This window comes from Marmota flaviventris, chromosome 9, assembly GCF_047511675.1.
Source record: "Marmota flaviventris isolate mMarFla1 chromosome 9, mMarFla1.hap1, whole genome shotgun sequence".
In the NCBI taxonomy this organism is placed as follows: domain Eukaryota; kingdom Metazoa; phylum Chordata; class Mammalia; order Rodentia; family Sciuridae; genus Marmota; species Marmota flaviventris.
Window position 1 is genome coordinate 114,583,353 of NC_092506.1, and position 20,653 is coordinate 114,604,005.

Genomic DNA, 20,653 nt, shown 5'->3' on the forward strand with positions numbered 1-20,653 from the left:
GCTGGGCCTGCCCCGGAACTTGGCCTTACCTGCGCCCTGAGCTCCCCGTCTCCCCCGCGGCCCGCGGGCCATGGGAGTCGGCTGCCTGCAGGGATCACGTCTCTGAGACCCAAGGCCCGCCACCGAGACCATGAAGAGCGATCGAACCCACAAGGCCGGAGGGGATCCAAAGGACTTCGGCATGGGATTCAAGTACAACTCGCGGCAGGAGGTGGGCGAGGACCGGGGTCCTGGGTGGGCTGGGCGCTGAGGATTCGGCCCCACGAGCCCCAGTGTCCTGCGCACGGCGCTTAGTCTCGGCCAAGCTCCTCTCCATTGCCCGTTGGTGGCCCGGTCGCTGGGCGCACAGGTGGAATTTCCTGTTCGGCGGGTACCTGTCCGCCGGCGGCCGGGCGGGGCTGACCGTACCTTTGGTACCAGAGCTGCGGTGCGCTGGCCACCGTGGAGGGCCTGGAAGCACTGAATCACCCCCTCCGTCTTACTTCCCTCTCGGTCCTTTCCCTGACTTGAAAAGAGGAGCTCCGTATCCGTCCCTCCATTACCTTTGGATTATTAATATACATCTGTGGGGAGCCAGGGCGCGGACGCAGGGAGTAAGATGATTTGGGCGAAGGAAAGGAGGTTTCGGGGGACTTGGAGATTTGACTATCTTTGGCCTTTGCAGGATTTTTTTTCCCCCTTGATCAAAAGCACTTTGGGACCTTTGCTGAGAGTAATTGGGAGACTTAGAGCTTTCCGTGATATAGAGGGTGGAGCGCGGGTCTCCAGTGTTAGTTTTGCCTGGGCTTCTCCAAAAAGGAATGGAGCCCTTTGGGAAGGTGACTGGGTAGGGATGTGGGAGCACGTGCTTGAATCTTTTGGAAGATACTGAATCAGGAAGCTTTTCTTTGACAGGAAGAACAGAAGCGAGATCTTTTGAAAGATCTCAAAAACATTACATTTAATATACAGAGTCCGGGAAGGGGGTGTTAGTCACTTTATTGAAGGACACACCTAGGTGGCAGTGCCTAGGCAGGACTAGCAGCCAGAACTCCCTCTCCGAAGAGAGGACCCCAGCAGGACCTCACATTTCTTGGAAGGCCCTGAATGGGTACTGAGAGGTAGGTTTGTTTTGTGAGAGAGATTTATTCCTTTGTCCCCAGCCCCATTGTTCCTGGCTTCTATGACAGGTCAGATTTTTTTTTATATGTATTTTTTTTTTTTTCAGTTGAAGGTGGACACATGCCTTTTTAAAAATTTTTATGTGGTGCTGAGGATCGAACCCAGTGCCTCAGGCATGCCAGGCCAGCACCCTACCACTGAGGCCAGATTTTGGAGCCATCTCAAATTGATTCCTTTTCTTCAAGCAGCATCCTGACTTAGGGAGCTTGCAGAACACAAGATTCCTGGGCTGTTGTGGGTGCCCCCACCACACATACCAACTGAGGCTGGGCAGTGTTGTTCTCTCCACTTTTCGCCCCCAAAGACTCGAGCTTCTGGTTGTGCCTCTGCCCTGCTGTGGAGCAGATTGACCTGTTCCTGCCTTCTCTTCCTTTCTGTAATTGGGGTGTTTGTGAATCCTTAATAATTACCTACTTGAGGCTCTAGACTCCTGCCTCAGCAGAGAGCCTACTATTTGGTGTTTATTATTTCAGGGCTGTTTTTTCCCCCTCCTTCCATGTTTACCCTTTCTGTCTTCCCTTTCTGCGACTTTCCTGCTGACACTGGGAAAGTGGATCTTCCTGGAGTCTGAGTCCAACTTACTCCCTGGGCCATTTCCTGGAGGGCACAGCATCTTCCCCTGATGGGGACCAAACTGGGTCTAACTTCCCACTCTTCCCTGGGTTGCTGGACTTGTCTGGTCACCTCATTTTCTTTTCCTTTGGTTCCTGCTCATTTTCTCCTGTGAGGCTTATCCATTCTCCATGCCATTGGGTTGCTCCTTCCACTTTTGATTCTGCTGTTTCCTTCCTGTGACTCACTCTTTGTCTTCCTTTTGCAGAGCTCCACTCAACCAACTCTGTACGTAGTTCTAGGCCAAGTACTGCTGAGGGGCTGGCTCTCAAAGACCAATACTGTGTGGTTGTTCGTGGAAGGAACTTACAGCCTGGGGGAGCAATGCTAAGAGACATGTGCAGAAGGTTAGATGGGGGCAGTGTTTCTGGAAGGAAGTAGCCAAAGCTTGTTTTCATTTCTTCTGAAAGTTTTCTTATATTCTTCCCATCCCAAGCCTCACCTGAAATCTCACTCCCTGGGATCACCTGGAATTGTTTGTGGCTGGGGTCTGCCTTGGCACATTATCTGACCAGGAAGTGGGGCTGCTCTCCCCTGGGTTTGTTCTTTGTGTCATCAGGTCATGCTGGGTCCCAGGAGCACTGTTGCTTTTGGGTTTCACATTCCTGAGCTACTTCCATTTCTGGATCCTGGTTGGTAGTATACTTGGATCTTGGCTGCCTTCTTCCTAAGGCTGATGACCTAAGGCCCCTGCCCCACCCCCGCTGCTCCCATCAAGTGGGAAGTGGCCCTGCTGTGCTATGTGGCATTGTAATATTCTCTGTGGCTCTAAGGCCCTGTTGCCTGTACTGTGTCTGGGGATTGTGTGGGCCCTGCCTGTGTGGGAGCAGGTGTGCAGGTGCCAGTTGTTAAGGCAATATTAAGGAGAACTGAGAAGCCCGCCTCACTGAGTTGCTAGGTCCCTGTTGAATATTTGGTGGTGACTATGAAGCTGTTTGGACATATTCATATACAATCAGGTCTTAATTTTCATAAGCAAGATTCAGTGTCCCCTAGCCATATGGGAGACTGGCTTTGGGGAATCGGATTCTGTGAGGTCAAAATCAGGTGTTTGGGGTGGGGGGCTAGTCTGTACAGCCCTGGCTTTTTAGGGTCATCTGTTTATCAATTGGTCAAACATTCACCCATTCATTAAGTCTTTCATTGACATAAGAGACACTTATTTATTAGTTAGGTACCCACTATCTGAGCATGCACTGGGAAATAGAAGTGACACAGTCCCTGCCAGTCACACAGTGCCTGCCTTCAGGGCCCCCTTGTGTGGTATGGGATAATGGAGTTATATTCAGTGTCATGAGTACTAGATTCTGGACAAGCCCTTAGGAGCATCAAGAGAGCATCTGTGTAACCCAAGCTGGAAGTGTTTGTGATCTGGTGGCAGTAGAGTGCTACATGGAGCCGGGGCCCTGCCTAGCCATATGATCTCAGAAATGTTACTTAATTTCTCTAAGTCTCAGTTTCTTGTGGCTATAAAATGGAATGATGCATATGTGCAGGTTGCAAGTATTCAAAGGGATACTTTACATGAAAGTTGTGTGTAAGTTTTTGCACAGTATTCAAATCATATAGTTTGAGTTTTGGAGTTGGAAAGCTGAGGGATGAACAGGAAGTTGATATAATAGTGGGATGCAAGTCAGGAGGCTGAGAATCCCAGGTTTTTTTTTTTTTTTTTTTTTGATACTGGTGTTTGAACCCAGGGATGCTTAACCACTGAGCCACATCCCCAGCCTTTTTTAATTTTAGTATTTTAAATTTTGAGACAGGGTCTTGCTAAGTTGCTGAGGGCCTTGCCAAGTTGCTGAGGCTGGGGTGGGGTGGAGAGTGAGGGGAACTGTAGTGGAGGCAGTGAGCAGAGGGAATCTGGAAGTGCTTGTAGGGAGGGATTCATAGATCCTAGCCTTGGAGGGGAAACCTGTCCTTTCCAGAGTGCTTCCCTCTACCATGGTCCTGGGAATGTCTGGAAATTCATAGCCCTCATTTAAGAGTCTGGAAAACTGAAGCATAAGAGACCATCCTAGTTTGATAGCAAGCTTCTTTGGGTAAGATACCCAAGTTGTTTGCTACCAGTGGACCTCATCAAATGGTGGTTCTGCTCAGAGCCAAAGCAGCGGCTTGGGTGTCTTGTCATCACAGGCTGTAGAAGGAGAAACAACTGAGGCTCCCTCACCCCTAGCCTCTGTGGCCAGTGGCCTCTGTCCCTCAGAATGCTGTGGTCCTGCAGTTCCCCTGGCTTCTCTCTGTGGTTCTTCCCAGGCTGTTGGCGTGGTTCTCTCCTAAGACAGGAAGTCTGTTCTTGGAAGGGGAGGGAGAATGTGACAGGGTCCCCAGGTAGCCTAAGTTCCAAAGATGAGATATTTTTCCTGATACTGTGCACACAGCTACTGGAGCATCTGGAGCACTTGTAATGACACTAGCATTTATGAGCATGGATGTGTTAGCTATGCCCCTTAGAAGTAGTAATATTGTCTCTCACTATCTGAGGGGGATTGGTGCCAGAATCCCTGGTGGACACCAAAATCTGAAGTGCCATTATATAATGTAACATAGACAGTCATGCATTGCTTATGAGGGATATATTCTGAGAACTTTGTGGGTAGGTGATTGATGTGTGCAAACACCATAGAGTGTTCATACACAAACCCCCATAGTGTAACTACCACATACCTAGGCTAGATGGCGTATACAGTTGAATCTGTGGTCTGTTGTTGACTGAAATGTTAATCACACATGATTCTATGTGCAAAAATTCTGTGCACATCCTCCAGTATGCTTTAAATCATCTTTAGGTCACTTATAATCCCTGATGCAATGTAAATAGTTGTTGCATTATATTGTTTAGGGAGTAATGATAAGAAAAATCTGCACCTGTTCAGTTCTGATGCAATTTAAAAAATATTTTTGGTTCTCAATTGGTTGAATGCTCTAATGAGTACCAGGGGATATGGCATGTTGACTGCTATTATTATTATTATTATTATTATTATTATTATCATTATCATCTTTTTACAGGTGAGGAAAATGGAGTCTAATTAACTTGCACAAGGTCACAGAGCAAAACAGAAGTGGGGTCTAGGTTGGGACCCAGCTTGTCTGCCTCTGCTCTATTGTACTTGGACTTTAACATACAAAACATGTCTGTCAGCCCAATAGGCACAAGAAGGGATGGATTACTAAGGATAAGAGTTCATTTGATATGGTTAAGAAACTAGATTTCTTTTTTGGGGATGTTTCTGAGATGCCTGGGGCTAAGTTATGAAAGCTGTTTGATAGTGTGGAAATGAGAATAAAAACTTCTTGGCTTTTCAAGAGAGTTTCCACACTAATTGGCAGTGGTGAAAAGGGTGTTTGCTTATGGCTTAGAGTCTGTGGATAGTAATTCTTTATTGCAAGCTTTTTTTATATTAAGAACTTTTCTAGAAGCAGGGCCCAACTAAAAATTCTGTCTTGGGTGCTCATTCTTTCCGTATTTGCCCATTTTGTCTGGGCTTAGTGCTATATTGGGTTTTCCCCAGAATCCTTATGATAGTTGACTAACTGTTGTAAAGCTTGGGTCCTTCATCTCTTTTGGCCCACATGGATAATTCTGAGATGCTGTTGGTGGTAATGATGATGGTGGTGGGAAGAAGGTTAAGAAAAATATGACAGTCATTTCTACCCTTCACTAAATATGTGCACTTCAGTTCTCACTTGCTCCTTGTAGCAGCTATAAGAAGGAAAATGCCTAGTTCACAGATGAGAATACTGAGAATCAAAGGGCTTGTGTAAGTGTCCCAAAGACAGTAAGAATTAGAGCAAGAATTTAAACCTGATCTGTGCAACTTCAAAGCCTATGATCTTAACCACAAATGCTATCATAAAATTGTATCCCAAAGATGTTGGTGATTGACGCACATCCCTAGCAAAGCCCCAGAACACATCATTATCGAGTTGTGAGCACATAAAAAAAGAAGTAGTGATCACCAGGCGCCAACACAAGTGCACCAAATCGTCTCACTTCAAACTTGTCTAGTTTCCCTTTTGATGAGGTTACTTAGCTGGTAGACCAGGAGCTCACTAAGCTGGAGGTATGATTCCAACAATGCTTTAAATAACACATAGCTTTGACTATCACGCACATGATTAAATATCATTAAAAATTTAAACTGATAAAATAATTCACCTACCCAAGCCAACATGTCGTCAGGTTCCCATCTCTTGTTCCTTGTTCTACATAGGTGTGTGTGCTTTGTCTAGTGTGTTGTAGTTGTGCACATACCCTCTGTGTTCTGGGGATGGCCTGTCAGTCTGTCTATTAGACATGCTGGAGGACTGGGGAATCCTGAGATCTGGTAGTATTATGTCTGATCGTGCAGTTGCATTTAAGAAGGTCCCTCTGGGTGTGGTCTCCCACCTGGGTTCTGGGCCATTTCCTTTTTAGTGACAACTCAGATGAGGTCTTGGGGCTCTTGCCTATTAGCTGTTATGGATGACACCCAGCTGGGAGGGAAAGGTCGATACCTGGATGATTTAATTATGAGTCAGAAAAGAGCTGGACAGTCGGAATGAGAGGCTGCCACGAGCAGAACATGTCCTTCTGGGTTAGGAGTAAGAGCTGCACATACCACACCACCTTCAGTGCCAGGAACAGAAACACCTCCCTCCTGTGGTCACCCTTGAGGAAATGGTTGACTCCAGCACATGAGATCCAGAATTTAGAGTTGACAGTAATCACAGGAAAGGCCACGCTTGTAATGTGGCTGCCCAAAATCTAAACTAAGTTTTTCTCCCCTACAGTTTTATTTGGTCATACCTGTAATATTATTAAAAGGCTAATATACTATAATTTATTGAATACACACATATATAGTCAAAGAATATCTGGCCAATGAAGGCAAGTAGTAAGAATTTTAGAAATGGAGGACAGTGCCCATGCATAGGCATTGTGACAGTTTTCTGTTGCCTATGCCTGTTTCCTAAAAAATGTTTGTTTATTTTTCATTAGAAAAATTAAGATTTTTTTAATCAAACAATGTAGAATTGTATAGCTAGAAAGCAAAATTCTTCCAAATTCTTTCTAGATTTTAATCCCTGTAAACAGAGCTGTAGTTTGGATCTTAAGTGTCCCAAAGGCCCATTGGAGATGGTGGAAACTTAAAGAGGTGCAGCCTAGTGGGAGGTTTTTGGGTCACTGGGGACATGCCCTTAAAGGGGATTTTGGGACCCCAGTCTTTCTTGCTTTTTCATGTCCCCACCATGAGGTGAATGGCTTTGCTCTGTCACTCATATCCATCATGATGTGCCAACACAGGCCCAAAACAAGCATGCTGATTGGTCATGCACTGCAGCCTACAAAACTGTGAGCCAAAATAAACTTTTCCTTTTTATAAGTTGATTATCTTAGGTATTGTGTTACAGTAACAGAAAGCTGACTCATGCAAATAGTTTCACTGATACTTTCCCACAAGTCTTCTATGCCTATACTAATGTCAATGAAGACATTAATATATATATATATATATATATATATATATACACACACACACACACACACACACACACACACACATACACACACACACACACATATATTCTTTTCCAAATGAAATCATAGTATAATACCATTCTGTAGGTAAGACATGATTCTGACTAATTGATTCATCAATCATATATTAAATATCTTAATCTGGGCTGGGGTTGTGGCTCAGTGGAAGAGCGCTTGCCACACATGCAGGGTCCTGGGTTCGATCCTCAGCATCACATAAAAATAAATAAACAAAATAGAGGTATTGTGTCCATCTACAACTAAAACATAAATATTAAAAAAATATATCTTAATCCATGCTGGGATTATTGAGCAAAGACACAAGTCTTTCTCTTCCCCTTCCTCATCTAAGAAGAGATACCCCATAAACTGAATGGTGGGAAGTAGCCATATAAAGTTGGCGCTCAATATCTGCATACTGCATTTATGAATTCAACCAACCACCTATTGGAAATGTTTGGAAAAGAGATGTGTTTATATTGAACACATACAGATTTTTTTTCCTGTATTTATTTCCTGAGCAATACAGTATACCAACTATTTACATAGTATTCACATTATTAGTATTCTGAGATGATTTATAGTATAAGGGAGAATGTGTATAGGTTATATGCAGTACTATATCATTTTATATAAGGGACTTGAGCATCTGTAGATTTTGGCATCTTATGGGGTCCTGGAAATAGTCTTCCAGTGGATATGATGGACAACTGTACTTTTTGGATTTTTTCAGTCTATCTTAGTACTTTCATGTTAACTACCTACTCTTTGAAAACCATCTTTGAGGGCTGGGGTTGTGGCTCAGGGGTAGCATGCTTGCCTAGCAAGTACGGGGCCCTGGGTTTGATCCTCAGCACCACATAACTACAGCTAAAAAAAAAAAAAGAAAGAAAACCATCTTTGCTGCATAAGCTTTTATCAAGTGGATATATCATTTGTTCTTATTTTCATTTTATTGCTGCACGTGCTACTTGTCTGGATGAGGTGGGTTACTGATGAACAGATACTTTGGAAGTCATGTGGGTCAGACTTCGTGGAGTTATGCTGTTGAATTCCAGGGACTAAGGTAGTTGTGTTCATGGAAATATGACTAACAGTGAGGTTAAACCAGATAGCCAAAAGTTTAGAAAACATTTTGTATAAACAATCAGAGGAATTGATCATGGTTAACCAGATCAAGAGAGAGCTTTAGCACTAATGTGGAGTATTTCTGCTGCTGCCCTGAGATGGAGAAATTAGACTGGTTCTGTTGCAATGCTGACTAGTGCCGCGGTCATTGCAATGCCACACTCCGGGGAAGCAGAACTTGCTAATATTGATGCTCAGTGAAACTACTATTTCCCCTATGAAGGATGGCCCCAGGAAGATGAGAGGTGAGCTGCTCTCTAAAATCTGTCCTGCTGTAAGCATTGGGTTCCAAGAGCCTTGAAGTTTTCGCCTTGCTCCTCTCTTTTTACTTCCAGAAATTTACCACCAGAAATTCTGCTTTGCAATTATGGACCCAAGGGTCTCCCCTGTTCTCTCCTGGGGTCAGGGGTTTTCTTATTTGCCTATTCCATCATTTCACTCCAACATCTTATATAGCTCAATTAGGGGACTGGGAGCAATAGGTATTTCAGAATCCAGTCAATTCTCAGAGACTACACGTAGATTAGGACTTTTCCACTAACTTCTGCAGATCCCTGGGTCTCCCAAAGCAGAAAGAAATTGGGTACCTGCACGTCACAGAATACTCCTCAACCATGAAAAAGAACATTGTCTAATCTACTGATAGATGTCATAGCTTAAATGAGTCACCAGGGAACTTTTTACAGCTTTTTACAGTGAAAAAAGGCAATAGTCCTTAAATCCTATATGCTGATTTATTTATATGAAATTTTTTAAATGAGTGAGAGGATGGATTAGTGGTTTGGGGGTCTGAGGGGGATGGGAGATGGGAGGGAGGTGAATATAGTTGCAAAAGGCAACAGGGGGAACCTGGTGCTGGACCTGCTCACAAGCTTGACTGTGATAGTGGCTATAGGAGCTTGTACAAGTGATTAAATTCTGTGGAACTCATTACACACATAAGAGCAAATATAAGTAAGACAAGCTGTCTGAATATTATCCTAGGTTATATCAATGTTGTGGTATGATCATATGGTTTTATGAGGTGTTACCATTGGGGAAAACTGGGTAGAATGTACAGAGGAGCTCTCGTATTATTTCTTACAACTTCAAGGTAATCTACGATTATCTTGATAAAAGTTTCAACAGTGAAGAATGCACTGAGCCATGGAATCAGATTGTGGGTTCAGTGAAAAGAAAGGAAGTAACATGCTACTGGCCACACCCTCACTCCTCTTGTTTGGTGTCCAGAGGATTTGGTGTTTGGCTGAAGCTGTGCAGGAGGAAGGTGGCTGGGCTGGGAAGGGCTTCTGCAAATAAGGAGACTTGTGCGAACTTGGTATAGGCTCTTCTGAGAGCCTGAGATAGAATTCTTTGGTTGGAATTTCCAAAAGAGGATGTGTCCTGGTGGTGGTGGTGGTGTGCATATGTGTGTGTATTGCAGAGGCAGGGACAGGAGAGGAAGAGACCAGGCAGAGTCCAGAGTGGAATGGTGGCCCAGCCACTTCTGATACCAGAGAGCCCTGGAGGGGGGCTGTCAGCAGAGCTCCTCAGTGGGGATAGAACATTCTACCTTTTTCCAGGATAAGGAGAGTACTTTGGGACACAGGCTTGGAAACTGTCCTGGTGCCTGGAACCTCCAGGATAATTCCAACCTGCCCTGGGAGGCTACCTAGATCTAAACATGGTGGGAGAAGTCCTTCAATCAATCTACGAACCAGTCATCAATCAACAGATTTACATGCCCTGGGCTCCATCCCCAGCACTGCAAAACAATCAAGTGCTAACTCTGGGCAAGATTGGGGGTGGAAGGGATGGAGGGGAAGGGGGCAAGAGAGGAGGCTCTCCTGGCTCGGGTCAGGCTGGCTGGTTGGGCAGACCTTGACACAACCCCCCATCCCCATGCCTGGGCTTTAGGAAGATCTGCCAGGTCTTTAAATCAGCCCACACACCGTAAACTGGTGCTGTAAAAGTTTTTGTTTTGTTTCAGTGTTTGTACTCCAGCTGTTCCCACCAGACCTGAGGGAGAAGTGGGACTGCATGGCCTTGGGCAGGTGGATGGGTGGTGGGTGGAGAAATAAAAATCAAAGGGAGGTACTAGGTTAGGCCCCTGTCATTAGCAGAAATCAGCTTAATTATATTCTACAGTTGGTTTACTTGGAGGGGCATAAGGAATCATTAACCCACTTTTAAGGGGGAAACAGGTGCCATGAGAAGTATTTGCCCCAGTGGCTCAGGGATCTCAGCTCCGACCCCTTATCTAGGTCACACCCATCCTACTACTCCCCGCAAAATGAGTCTCTGTCTGGGCCTTGTTGCAGGGGTGTGTGGCTCCCATCTGGAAGGTGTGTCGGCAGGGAGGGCCCTGGCAGTTCTGGGAGGTATGAAACCTGCAGGATCTAGCTGCTCCCTGACAGAGAACCACAGTGTTTCTGTGTTGGCAGAGTGTCCTCAGTAGACAAAGCCAGGTCCCTGGGGGACTTTCCTTCATGATCTGGCTAGGTGTGGAAACTTGGTTTATTTCCTTAAGTCAGAGCTACCAGCTGGCCAGAGGATCAGCTTTCTGTTCCCCTGATGGGTTGGACTTATACATGTATAGCAAATTCTGGATCCTCCTTGGGAGCCTCATGCTCCCATTTGTTTCTCAGTTGCTCTCTGTCTGGTTGGGCAGCTGAGGAAAGTGATGGTCAGAGGGCAAGGATGAGAGGGCTCAGTGGCAAAATGGCAAAAATGTTTGGAGAGCTCAGTGTTCTCCTGGAAGCTGGGACTGGGAGTATGTGTCTGTGGAAATTGGTGACAGCCCCAGGGACTTTTGGGATGATGCTATAACCTATGGTGGGAGGATCCCCAGGGCAAGGAAGTAAAACCCAACCCCACACAGCAGGTACCTTGCACCTTAGGTGGTTGCTTAAAATAGACCAGCCTGACTGATGAATCTGGAAGCCTCCTCTCACTGGTGATGGGAATTGGGTGAGCCAGGCAGGCAGCCTCCTGCAAGCTGGAAATGGTAGGTGGAATTTCTCAAACTCTCAGGTTCCTAAGAATGATCTGGTGCACTTGTTAAAATTATCAGATCCCAGGCCCTGCCCCTGACCAAAATATCAACATCTCCAGGAAGGAATTTGGGAATCTGGAAGCTAAGCAAGCCCTTTGTTTGTTTTAGTTTATTTATTCATTCATTTTTTTTTTTTTTTTTTTTTTTTTTGTGATACTGGGGATCTAATCCAGGGGTGCTCTGCCATTGAATTATATCCCCAGCCCTTTTTATTTTTTATTTTGAGGCAGGGTCTCACTAAGTTGCCGAGCCTGTCCTTAAACTTGTAATCCTCCTGCCTCAGCCTCCCAGTTGCTGGGATTATAGGTGTGTACCACTTGCACCCAGCTAGTGTATTTTTTATTATAATTTTCCACAACTGGACAAGTCTGGGGAATGCTGGGTGGTATGAGCATAGAGAACTGTAGCCTCTGTGTGCTTCTTGAGAATCTGTCTTCTTGAGAGATCATTTGTCCGAGGTCAGTGAATAGGTGGGAGTATTCCAATGGGGGTCTTCTTTTTGTTCCCTTCTCATTTGTCCTTCAGTCATCCCTGGGCTCTCTGGATTAGAAGTTGTACTGGGCACTAGATTTTGATGGTGGTAGAGTGGGTGGGGTCCCTGCCCTTAGGAGCTTGCAGGTGACTGGCTGCTCCCTGTACACAGCTGCTCAAGTCCACCTGAGGCTGCTGGTTTAACTGGAGAGACCCCATCTGTGCAGGGCCTCTCTTAGCTGAGACCACCCTTTTAATACAGGTGTGCCTCTGGGGTGTTGTGGGTTCAATTTCAGAATATCCTCATAGAAATTCACATGAAATATTTGGGTTTCCTAGTACATATAAAAGTTATGTTTATCCTATACTTTAGTCTACTGAGTGTGCAGTAGCATTCTATTTAAGAACACAGTTTATATACTTAATTAAAAACACCTTTTTTGTGGGGCTGGGGTTGTAGCTCAATGGTAGAGTGCTTGCCTAGCATGTGTGAGGTACTGGGTTCGATTCTCAGCACTGCATATAAATAAATAAAATAAAGGTCCATCAACATCTAAAAAATATTAAAAAAAACCCCTTATTGTTAAAAAGTGGTAACAGTCATTGAACTGTTGAAAAAATGTTACTCATAGACTTGTTGTATGCAGAGTTGCCACACCTTCAATTTGGAAGTGTCACAATATCCGTGAAGCGCAGTAAAATGAGATATAATAAAACGAGGTAAGGCCACCATTAGCAAATGAATGAAGAGGCCTTTCTCTGACTTTACCTCTGGTATCTCTCTCAGTGCTGCCCACGTCTGGGCTTGGCATTGTCCAGATGACAAATATGACAGTTCGAATTTGGAGATCATTCCTTGTGCAGTCATCTGAGATGGCCACTAGCCATTCAGTGGGCATTTAGAGATGGCCACAAGAGTCATGATGGCTTGGTCTTCCCATTGAGCAGGGGGAACATCTTTGACGTGTTGCAGAATACTTCTCAACCTGGAGAAACATTCCTGGTGCTCAGTCCCTACTGTCCTTTCTTGCTTGAATGATCACAGGGACTTGACTGCCCCCAATGGTGGTGATGATGTCATGGGATTGAGATGTGTCCCATCTGGTTAGGTGGATGCACTGAGTCACTGAACATGCAAGTGAAGAGCGTCTGCCACACATCAGGGACAGTTGGCAGTGGCACATGAATCTATCCACCCTTGTCCTGATCTCAGGTCTGAGCCACCTGTGTCCCCAGACAGTGAAATCACATCTGCCCCTTGACCTTGATCTCCAGCAGCAGAAGCAGGCTACCATTTGTCTTGTGATTGCCCTTAATGGTCCCTCCCTGAAGTCTAAGTAACCTCTCAGGTTTCCAGGATCATCCACTGCCTTCCCAGCAGATCACACCCACCTTAGTTAAATGAGGAACAATCTTTAAAAAAAAACAAAGTCTGGCATGAAGATTTATTTTGTCCCTCACCTGTTTTGGTTGGTATTTCATGTGAATTTTGGATTGTTAGTAGTATTTTTGCTGTTTATAAATATAATCACCAGTTGCTTTTCTCTAATGAGCACATTATGAGCTATCATTGGCAAATTCTTGCTTTGGATTTGCTTGTCCTAGAGCTGGAGGGAGGGGTCATGGGCCATAGTGAGTTTGTGTCCCAGTGATGGGTGTAGTAGTGAGTGCTAGGAACTAGGAGAGGGTTTCTCTCAGTGGGCGGATCCTGTTGTTGATTTGAACAGAGTTTTGTTTGTTCTGCTTTTGGCTTTCAGCCCAGGTTAGTTTCTTATTTAATGGGAGTAGGGTGACCACAAGCCTTTTTCCTATATTAGTAAATAAAATATACTTTTTTTGGGTCTTCTATAAAGCAGTTATGTTATTATTTTTTGACAAGCATTGACCTTGAGGAACATACCACTTGCACTACTGTGCTAAAATCTACAGGGTTGCTATGATATCCCTTCCTGGGTTTCTGGGACTGTCCAGGAAGTTGATTGGTAATGGCACTATTGAATCACATCCTCCCACCTGCTGCCTTGATTCTCCTTCATCTGTCCCAAGTCCTTTACTCAACAAACACTTCAAACACTTTATTCCCATCCATCTTCCTGGAAGTCATTCCTTGTTCTTTTGTCACAGTGGCCTAGAACTAGCTTGTGTTTCTGGGGACCCTGGCCAGGGGCCAACTAGAGTTGGTGGTAGGAAGAGGCCCCTGTGGTTATGTGGCCCTATCTATGTTTGTGGTAAGCCAGCACCTGGCTTCATAGCATTATGTTGTGCATGTGCACCTGTGGATGTTTACCTTTAAGAAAAAAAAGAGGCAAAGCAGGTACAGGCGCACTTTCTCTTCGTTTGGCTCTATGGCCACATGGATTATGTGTGCAATTAAGCCAGGGTGGATGGGAGCTCCCTAAGACCTCTTCCTCCTCCCTCCACATCTGCCCAGCACTGGCTTAGGGGCCTGTGTCTGAAGCCCTGCCTAAGAATTGAAGAGCTTGGTTCCTGTTCCAGCTTTGCTGCTTACTGATTACTATCTTGGGGCTGGGATATAGCTCAGTTGGTAGAATGCCTGCCTCGCATGCACAAGGCCCTGGGTTCAATCCCCTGTACCCACCCCCCCCCCCCCCATACACACAGTATACTGATTACTATCTTTGTGACCTTGGAGGTCACTCCCTCTTGCTCCACCTCAGTTTCCTTATCAAAAAAAATAAAAACCACCAAGGGATTATGCAAGATGACATCGTTATTACTCCTGAAAATGGAGTTGAGAGTTAGGACTATAAAAGGAGGCAGGCTAGTTACTGATTAAACAGTTGTTTCTGGGCTGAGTAGAGCCTCAGAATTCATACTTGCTTCTGGAGGTTGACCACCCAGGGAGGCAGAAAACCAGGATCAAATTCTGGATCTGCCACTGAGTGCTCTGTGAGTTTGCAGAAGCGTCATTTCTCCCTGCCTTTCCTGTAAGTCAGAAAGTGATAGTCTTTTTTCTTCCTATGTATTTCATGATTAAGTACCTAGAAGAGCACAAAAAATGTATTAATTCCTGATAAAATAATCTTCAAGGGCTGGAGTTGTGGCTCAGTGGTAGAGTACTTGCCTGGCATGTGTGAGGCCTTGGGTTCGACCATCAGCACCAACACCACATATAAATAAATAAAATAAAAGATTCATTGAAAACTATATATATATATATATATGTATAAATCAAGTTTTTTTTTTCTTTTTTTTTGGTGATGCTGGGAATTGAACCCAGGGACTTAGTGTACATGCTTAGGTAAGCACTCTACCAACTGAGCCATATACCCAGCCCTCAAGTTTTTTTTTTATCAGGCTTCATATGCCTGATAAATAAAATGAGGAAAATAAATATAAGCTCATAGAAAATTATCTGGCATCTGATCTAACTTGTTAACATTTTGATATATATTCTTATATGTGCATGTATGCTTTAGACATACATACTTATAGTTGAGACCAATAGTGCCAGTTTTGAATGACTGGCAGGATTAAAGTGAGGGTCAGGAAGGGAAATAGTTGGAAAATTACTTTGTAAATTGAAAATACATCTAAACATAACAACTTACTACTTTCTTATCTTTCTTTTTTGTTGTTTGTTTTTGAGGCAGGGTCTCACTATGTTGCCCAGATTAGTCTCAAATTCCTGGACTCAAATGATCCTCTCACCTTAGTCTCCCTCCCAAGTAGCCGGCATAACAGGTGCATGCCATAGTGCCTGGCTTGTTATATTTCTTACACACACACACATACACACACACACACACACACACACAAACCATCTGTTCAGAGTCCAGCTGAAGCCTTTCTTTTATCATTCTTAAGTAGGAGTAGATCTGAGGGCCATCCAACATTTAAAGACAACTATAGCCTGAGAGAGAAAGGAAGGCTAAGGCAAAGTCCAAAGATAATCTTAAAAAAAAAAAGGAAAAAAAAAAAAAAAAATATATATATATATATATATATATATATATATATATATATATGTATCAGCTTGAATGTAAAACCTAAAACTATAAAATTGCTAGAAGAAAATACAGGAGAAAGTCTGCAGCATAGGCAAAGATTTCTTAGATACAGCACCTAAATTACAAATCTTAAAAGACAAATGTGACAAATTGCACTTCATCGAAATAAAAATACCTTCCACTCTTCAAAAGAGTTATTAAGAGAATGAAAACACAAGTCACAGACTAGGAGAAGATCTTTGCAAAATATATAAACAACTTGTATTCAGAATGCCTGTAAAGACCTCTCAAAACTCATTGATGGAAAAACAAGCAAGCCAATGAAAATATCGGCAAAAGATTTGAAAAACACTTCACCAAAGATGAAAAACTGAGGACAACTGAGCACAAGAGAAGATGATCACTATGGCGAGTCATTAGAGAAAAACCACTGAAAACCACAGGACACTGCTGTATGTCTAGTAGAATGGCTAAAATTAAAAAGATGACCATACTGAGCACTAGATGGGACGTGGAACAATGAGAATTTTCACACACTGCTGATGACCATGTAAAAGCCTAATCACTTTGTAAAACAGTTTGGTGGTTCTTTAAAAAGTTAAACATATACCTATCATACAAACTTGCTAGTCCACTGCTAGGTAATTACCTAAGAGAAATAAGAGCATTTTCTAATACAAAGCTCATATAGGAGTGTTTAGAGTGGCTGTATTTGTAGTAGCTCCAAACTGGAGACAATCCAAATGTCCATAACAGGGATCCATGCATAGGATAGTGCTTCACAATAAAAAGGAACGTAGTATTGATGCATGCAGGAATCTCAAAATAATTGTGCTGAGTAAAAAAAAGCCAGACAGGACTGGGGATGTGGCTCAAGCGGTAGCGCGCTCGCCTGGCATGCGTGTGGCCCGGGTTTGATCCTCAGCACCACATACAAATAAAGATGTTGTGTCTGCTGAAAACTAAAAAATAAATATTAAAAAATTCTCTCTCTCTCTTTAAAAAAAAAAAAGCCAGACAGAAAAGAGTGCCTACTACATTATTCCACTTACACAAAGTCATGGAAAAAGCAAATTAATCTTTAGTGACAGGAATTGGATTATTGGTTGCTTGGGGCAGGAAAGGGAATCAGGGAGGAACTACAGGAAGCTTTGGAAGGTGATGGTTATGTTGATTATTTTGATTGTGTTGATGGTTTTGTGGGAAAATAGATGTATTTGCCCCAAACTGTATACTTTGTGTATATATAGTGAAGCTATTTTAAAAATTAAAAATAAAAGATTTTCAGGAGCAAGTTTAAAAGCATTCCCCGAAAAGAACCAAATGATGAGGAGATATAAAATATGGGAGAGAGAGAGAAAAAAAAAAGAACAGATGTGTAGAGTATCCACTCTTTATACACACACACACACACACACACACATGTATTTTTTAGTTGTAGTTGTACACAATATCTTTATTTTGTTTATTTATTTTTATGTGGTGCTGAGGATCAAACCCAGGGCCTCACGTGTGCTAGGCAAGTGCTCTACCGCTGAGCCACAACCCCAGCCACCCACCCTGCCCGCCCCAGTATCCACTCTTTATCTTTCTTGTTCTGAAATTTCATCATGACATATTTAGTTGTTTATGCTTTTGTATTTATCTTTTTTTTACTATTCATTGAGCCCTTTGAACCTGAAGATTTATGCATCTCTTCAGATTATAGAAATACCCCTTGGGTATTTTTTTGGTAATTGTCCTCTTTCTGCCAGGAATTGGGCTCAGGTATTATTTATTTTTGTAGTGCTGAGGATTGAACTTGAGGGGCAAGTATTCTACTGTAAGTATTCTACCACTGCACCACATCCTGGCCATTGGGCTCAGGTATTATAGAAGATATGGGTGAGACAAGGAAATCATTGTTAGAAATCCCCAAATCCCCACCTCTGCCCAAGCAAAAAGACAGCTACCCCTCCAAATCCCTGTAATAGAGGAAAGGATCTGGAGAAATGGAATCAAATATCTCGACTTGAGGATACCAGATTAGAGGAAAGCTATATGAGGAGTGGAAAGGGGGATGAGTTTTTCTCTCCTATCTATTCCTGAATGCTAGTTGTCAGGTTTAAATCACTCCAGTCGGGAGATTAGAAAATTGTAATTCTCTGGAGCAATTAAACTGTCCCTTGGAAAGATCCACACAGACTAATCATTGGTTATGCCCAGTAAAGTAATCTGGCTGAGCTTCCAAACAGCCTTTTCGGCGGCCTCATTCCTGAATATGAATGAACAAGCAAGGACCCTCAGGCATTTGTGGAAAGCCTTCAACATGAAAGGTACAAGATGCCATCAAAGAGGAAAATTTCAGAGAACAAGAAAACTTGTGTTTATTAAAAATTTGACAGCAAACCCGAAAAACCTTAATAGTAAGGTTAGAGATAATAAGATGCTCTGTCTCTAAATAAAATACAAAATAGGACTGGGGATGTGGTTCAGTGCCTCTGAGTTCAATCCCCAATACCCCCTCTCCCCACAAAAAAAATGAGAAAGGATAAAGTAGAGGATCAATATAATAAAAATTAGGGGCTGGGGTTGTGGCTTCACGGTAGAGCGCTTGCCTCACACATGTGAGGCACTGGGTTCAATTGTCAGCACCATATAAAAATAAATAAGCAAAATGAAGGTATTGTGTCCATCTACAACTAAATAATAATAATAATAATAATAATAATAATAATAATAATAATGATTGAAGAAAGGTAGATCAGAGAAAATTCCAAATTGAAAGGATATGTGGAGAATTTAGCATAATGAAATGTATATCCTGGAGGCTTTAAGGGAAAGACAATAAAGTTATTAAACATGAGATGATGGATTTATAATATTCTGATAGTTCTCAAAAGCAAAATTAGAAGCTGAAAGACAATGGAGCTTTCAAAATTCTAAGTGAAAAATTAAAATATATTGTTTAGTTGTAGATGGACACAATGCTTTATTTTGTTTATTTATTTTATGTGGTGCTAGGGATCAAACCCAGGGCTTCACACATGCTAGGCAAGTGCTCTACTACTGAGATATAACCCCAGTCCCCTAAGTGAATTCTCAACAAATGTGAATATACAGCTAAGATTTTTTTTTTTTTTTTGGTACCAGGAATTGAATTCAGGGGTGCTTAATCACTGAGCCACATCCCCAGCCCTTTTAAAAAATATTTTTATTCAGAGATAAGATCTTACTGAGTTGCTTTGGGCCTCACTAAGTTACTGAGGCTGATTTTGAATCTGCAATCCTTCTGCTTCAATCTCTCTAGCTTCTGGGATCACAGGCATCCACCACCCTGCCCAACTCTAGAGTTAAAATTTCAGAAACATGAAAGTGTCCAAATTTCCTCAGGAATGTACTAATGTATGTATTTTTATGAAAATGCAACAAACCCCTAGACATTAGGATATGGAATTTTAGGAAATAGGGCTTCAATTGGAGACAGAGATGAAGGAAGTTCCCAAGGATGATGGTGAAGGAAGATCTCCAGAAAGGACAGAAGGCTCCAGGAGGAAGGCTCTCGGGAAGGAAATGAAATGACAAGTCATGTGACAGACTTTATATGTCGGAGATGGAGACTATTACAGAGACCTTAGAGATCATACATAGAGAGTTGGGTATACGTTAAAAAAGAAACCCAAGTAAATGAAAATTTGAGCAAGAAAAACAAATTATACAGGAAAGAAAGCTTAATAGCGAACAGTATTTTCAGTTTAACAACAAAAGTAATAAAAACACAAAATGGATGAAATTTTTAAGAACTTTGATCCTAGAACTTTTGGTAGGAATGGGGGAAATAAAGAGAAGGAAGGATATTAAAATCCACATTATCAAAATAGGAAATCAGTTCATGATATTTTAAGCAGATGAATTAAGACAGTGGTATTAGTATATGCTTTATAATATGGGAACAATCAGCTTGAATGTGTTTTAAGTGTCTATCTCTGGGGCGTGCTTCTGTGTATGGTATTAGGTAGAGTCATTAGCATAAGCAATTAGGAAGCTAAAATTAGACATATAAATATTCCAAGGTGGCAGGAGTGGGGAGAATCTTTCATAGTGGTGCATTAATCGATGATATGAAGCGGTGACAAATCAAGAAATATCAAGTTAAGCATATAAGGTAGCATCAGAAAACTGTTGAAAGTGATGGTGTCACTTTGTGGAATTTGGAGTAGGGCTGTTGTGGTCATAAGCTCCTTTGGAGGGGGTATGAAGTAGTTGAACTTAAGGCACCACACTGAAAAAGCAGGCCTCTCTGCAGGATGAAGCACCAGTGTATGCTCTGGGGAGAAATCTTGCTCATCTGCCAGGGGCCCCTGGGACACCCCTCCTGCTCCTGTCCATATTCATGTCCCCCCATCCTGGCAGGGAGGAACCCAAAGAAGCTGCCATCTGTTTGTCAGAAATTTTGCTTGTTTGCTTTTACAAAAGGGTGTGGATTTCAGGAGAGGGCTGGCTTTCCATATCCACTTGGGTCCTGGGTTAAAAGCATGGTGGTCTGTTTCACTGCAGCTCTGCAGAGCTGCCCAGGCTTAGTGCCCTTTCCCTTTTGGCTGGTTAAACATCAGCAGGGGCAAGGCTGCTGGGCAAGGGCGTGGAGTTTCTATGCCACCCGCAGGCTCCTGGCCCTGGTGACCATGGGGACTGAATCTAAATAGGGTGGCACTGGAGCAGGTGAGGGCTGGCCTTACAGGTCACCCCAGAGATTCCCCAGTGCCAGTCACGGCTTTG

At 43.1% G+C, this 20,653-nt stretch overlaps 1 protein-coding gene across 1 annotated transcript in view; it reads left to right on the plus strand.

Annotated features, from left to right (window-relative positions):
* St14 (ST14 transmembrane serine protease matriptase) overlaps positions 1-20,653 on the plus strand; it is a 45,039-nt gene continuing 24,386 nt past the window's right edge. The window contains exon 1 of the mRNA XM_027945528.2: positions 1-211. Within this exon, the coding sequence (XP_027801329.1) occupies positions 131-211 (81 nt within the window). The 5' untranslated portion in view covers positions 1-130. The remainder of the gene's footprint in view (positions 212-20,653) is intronic.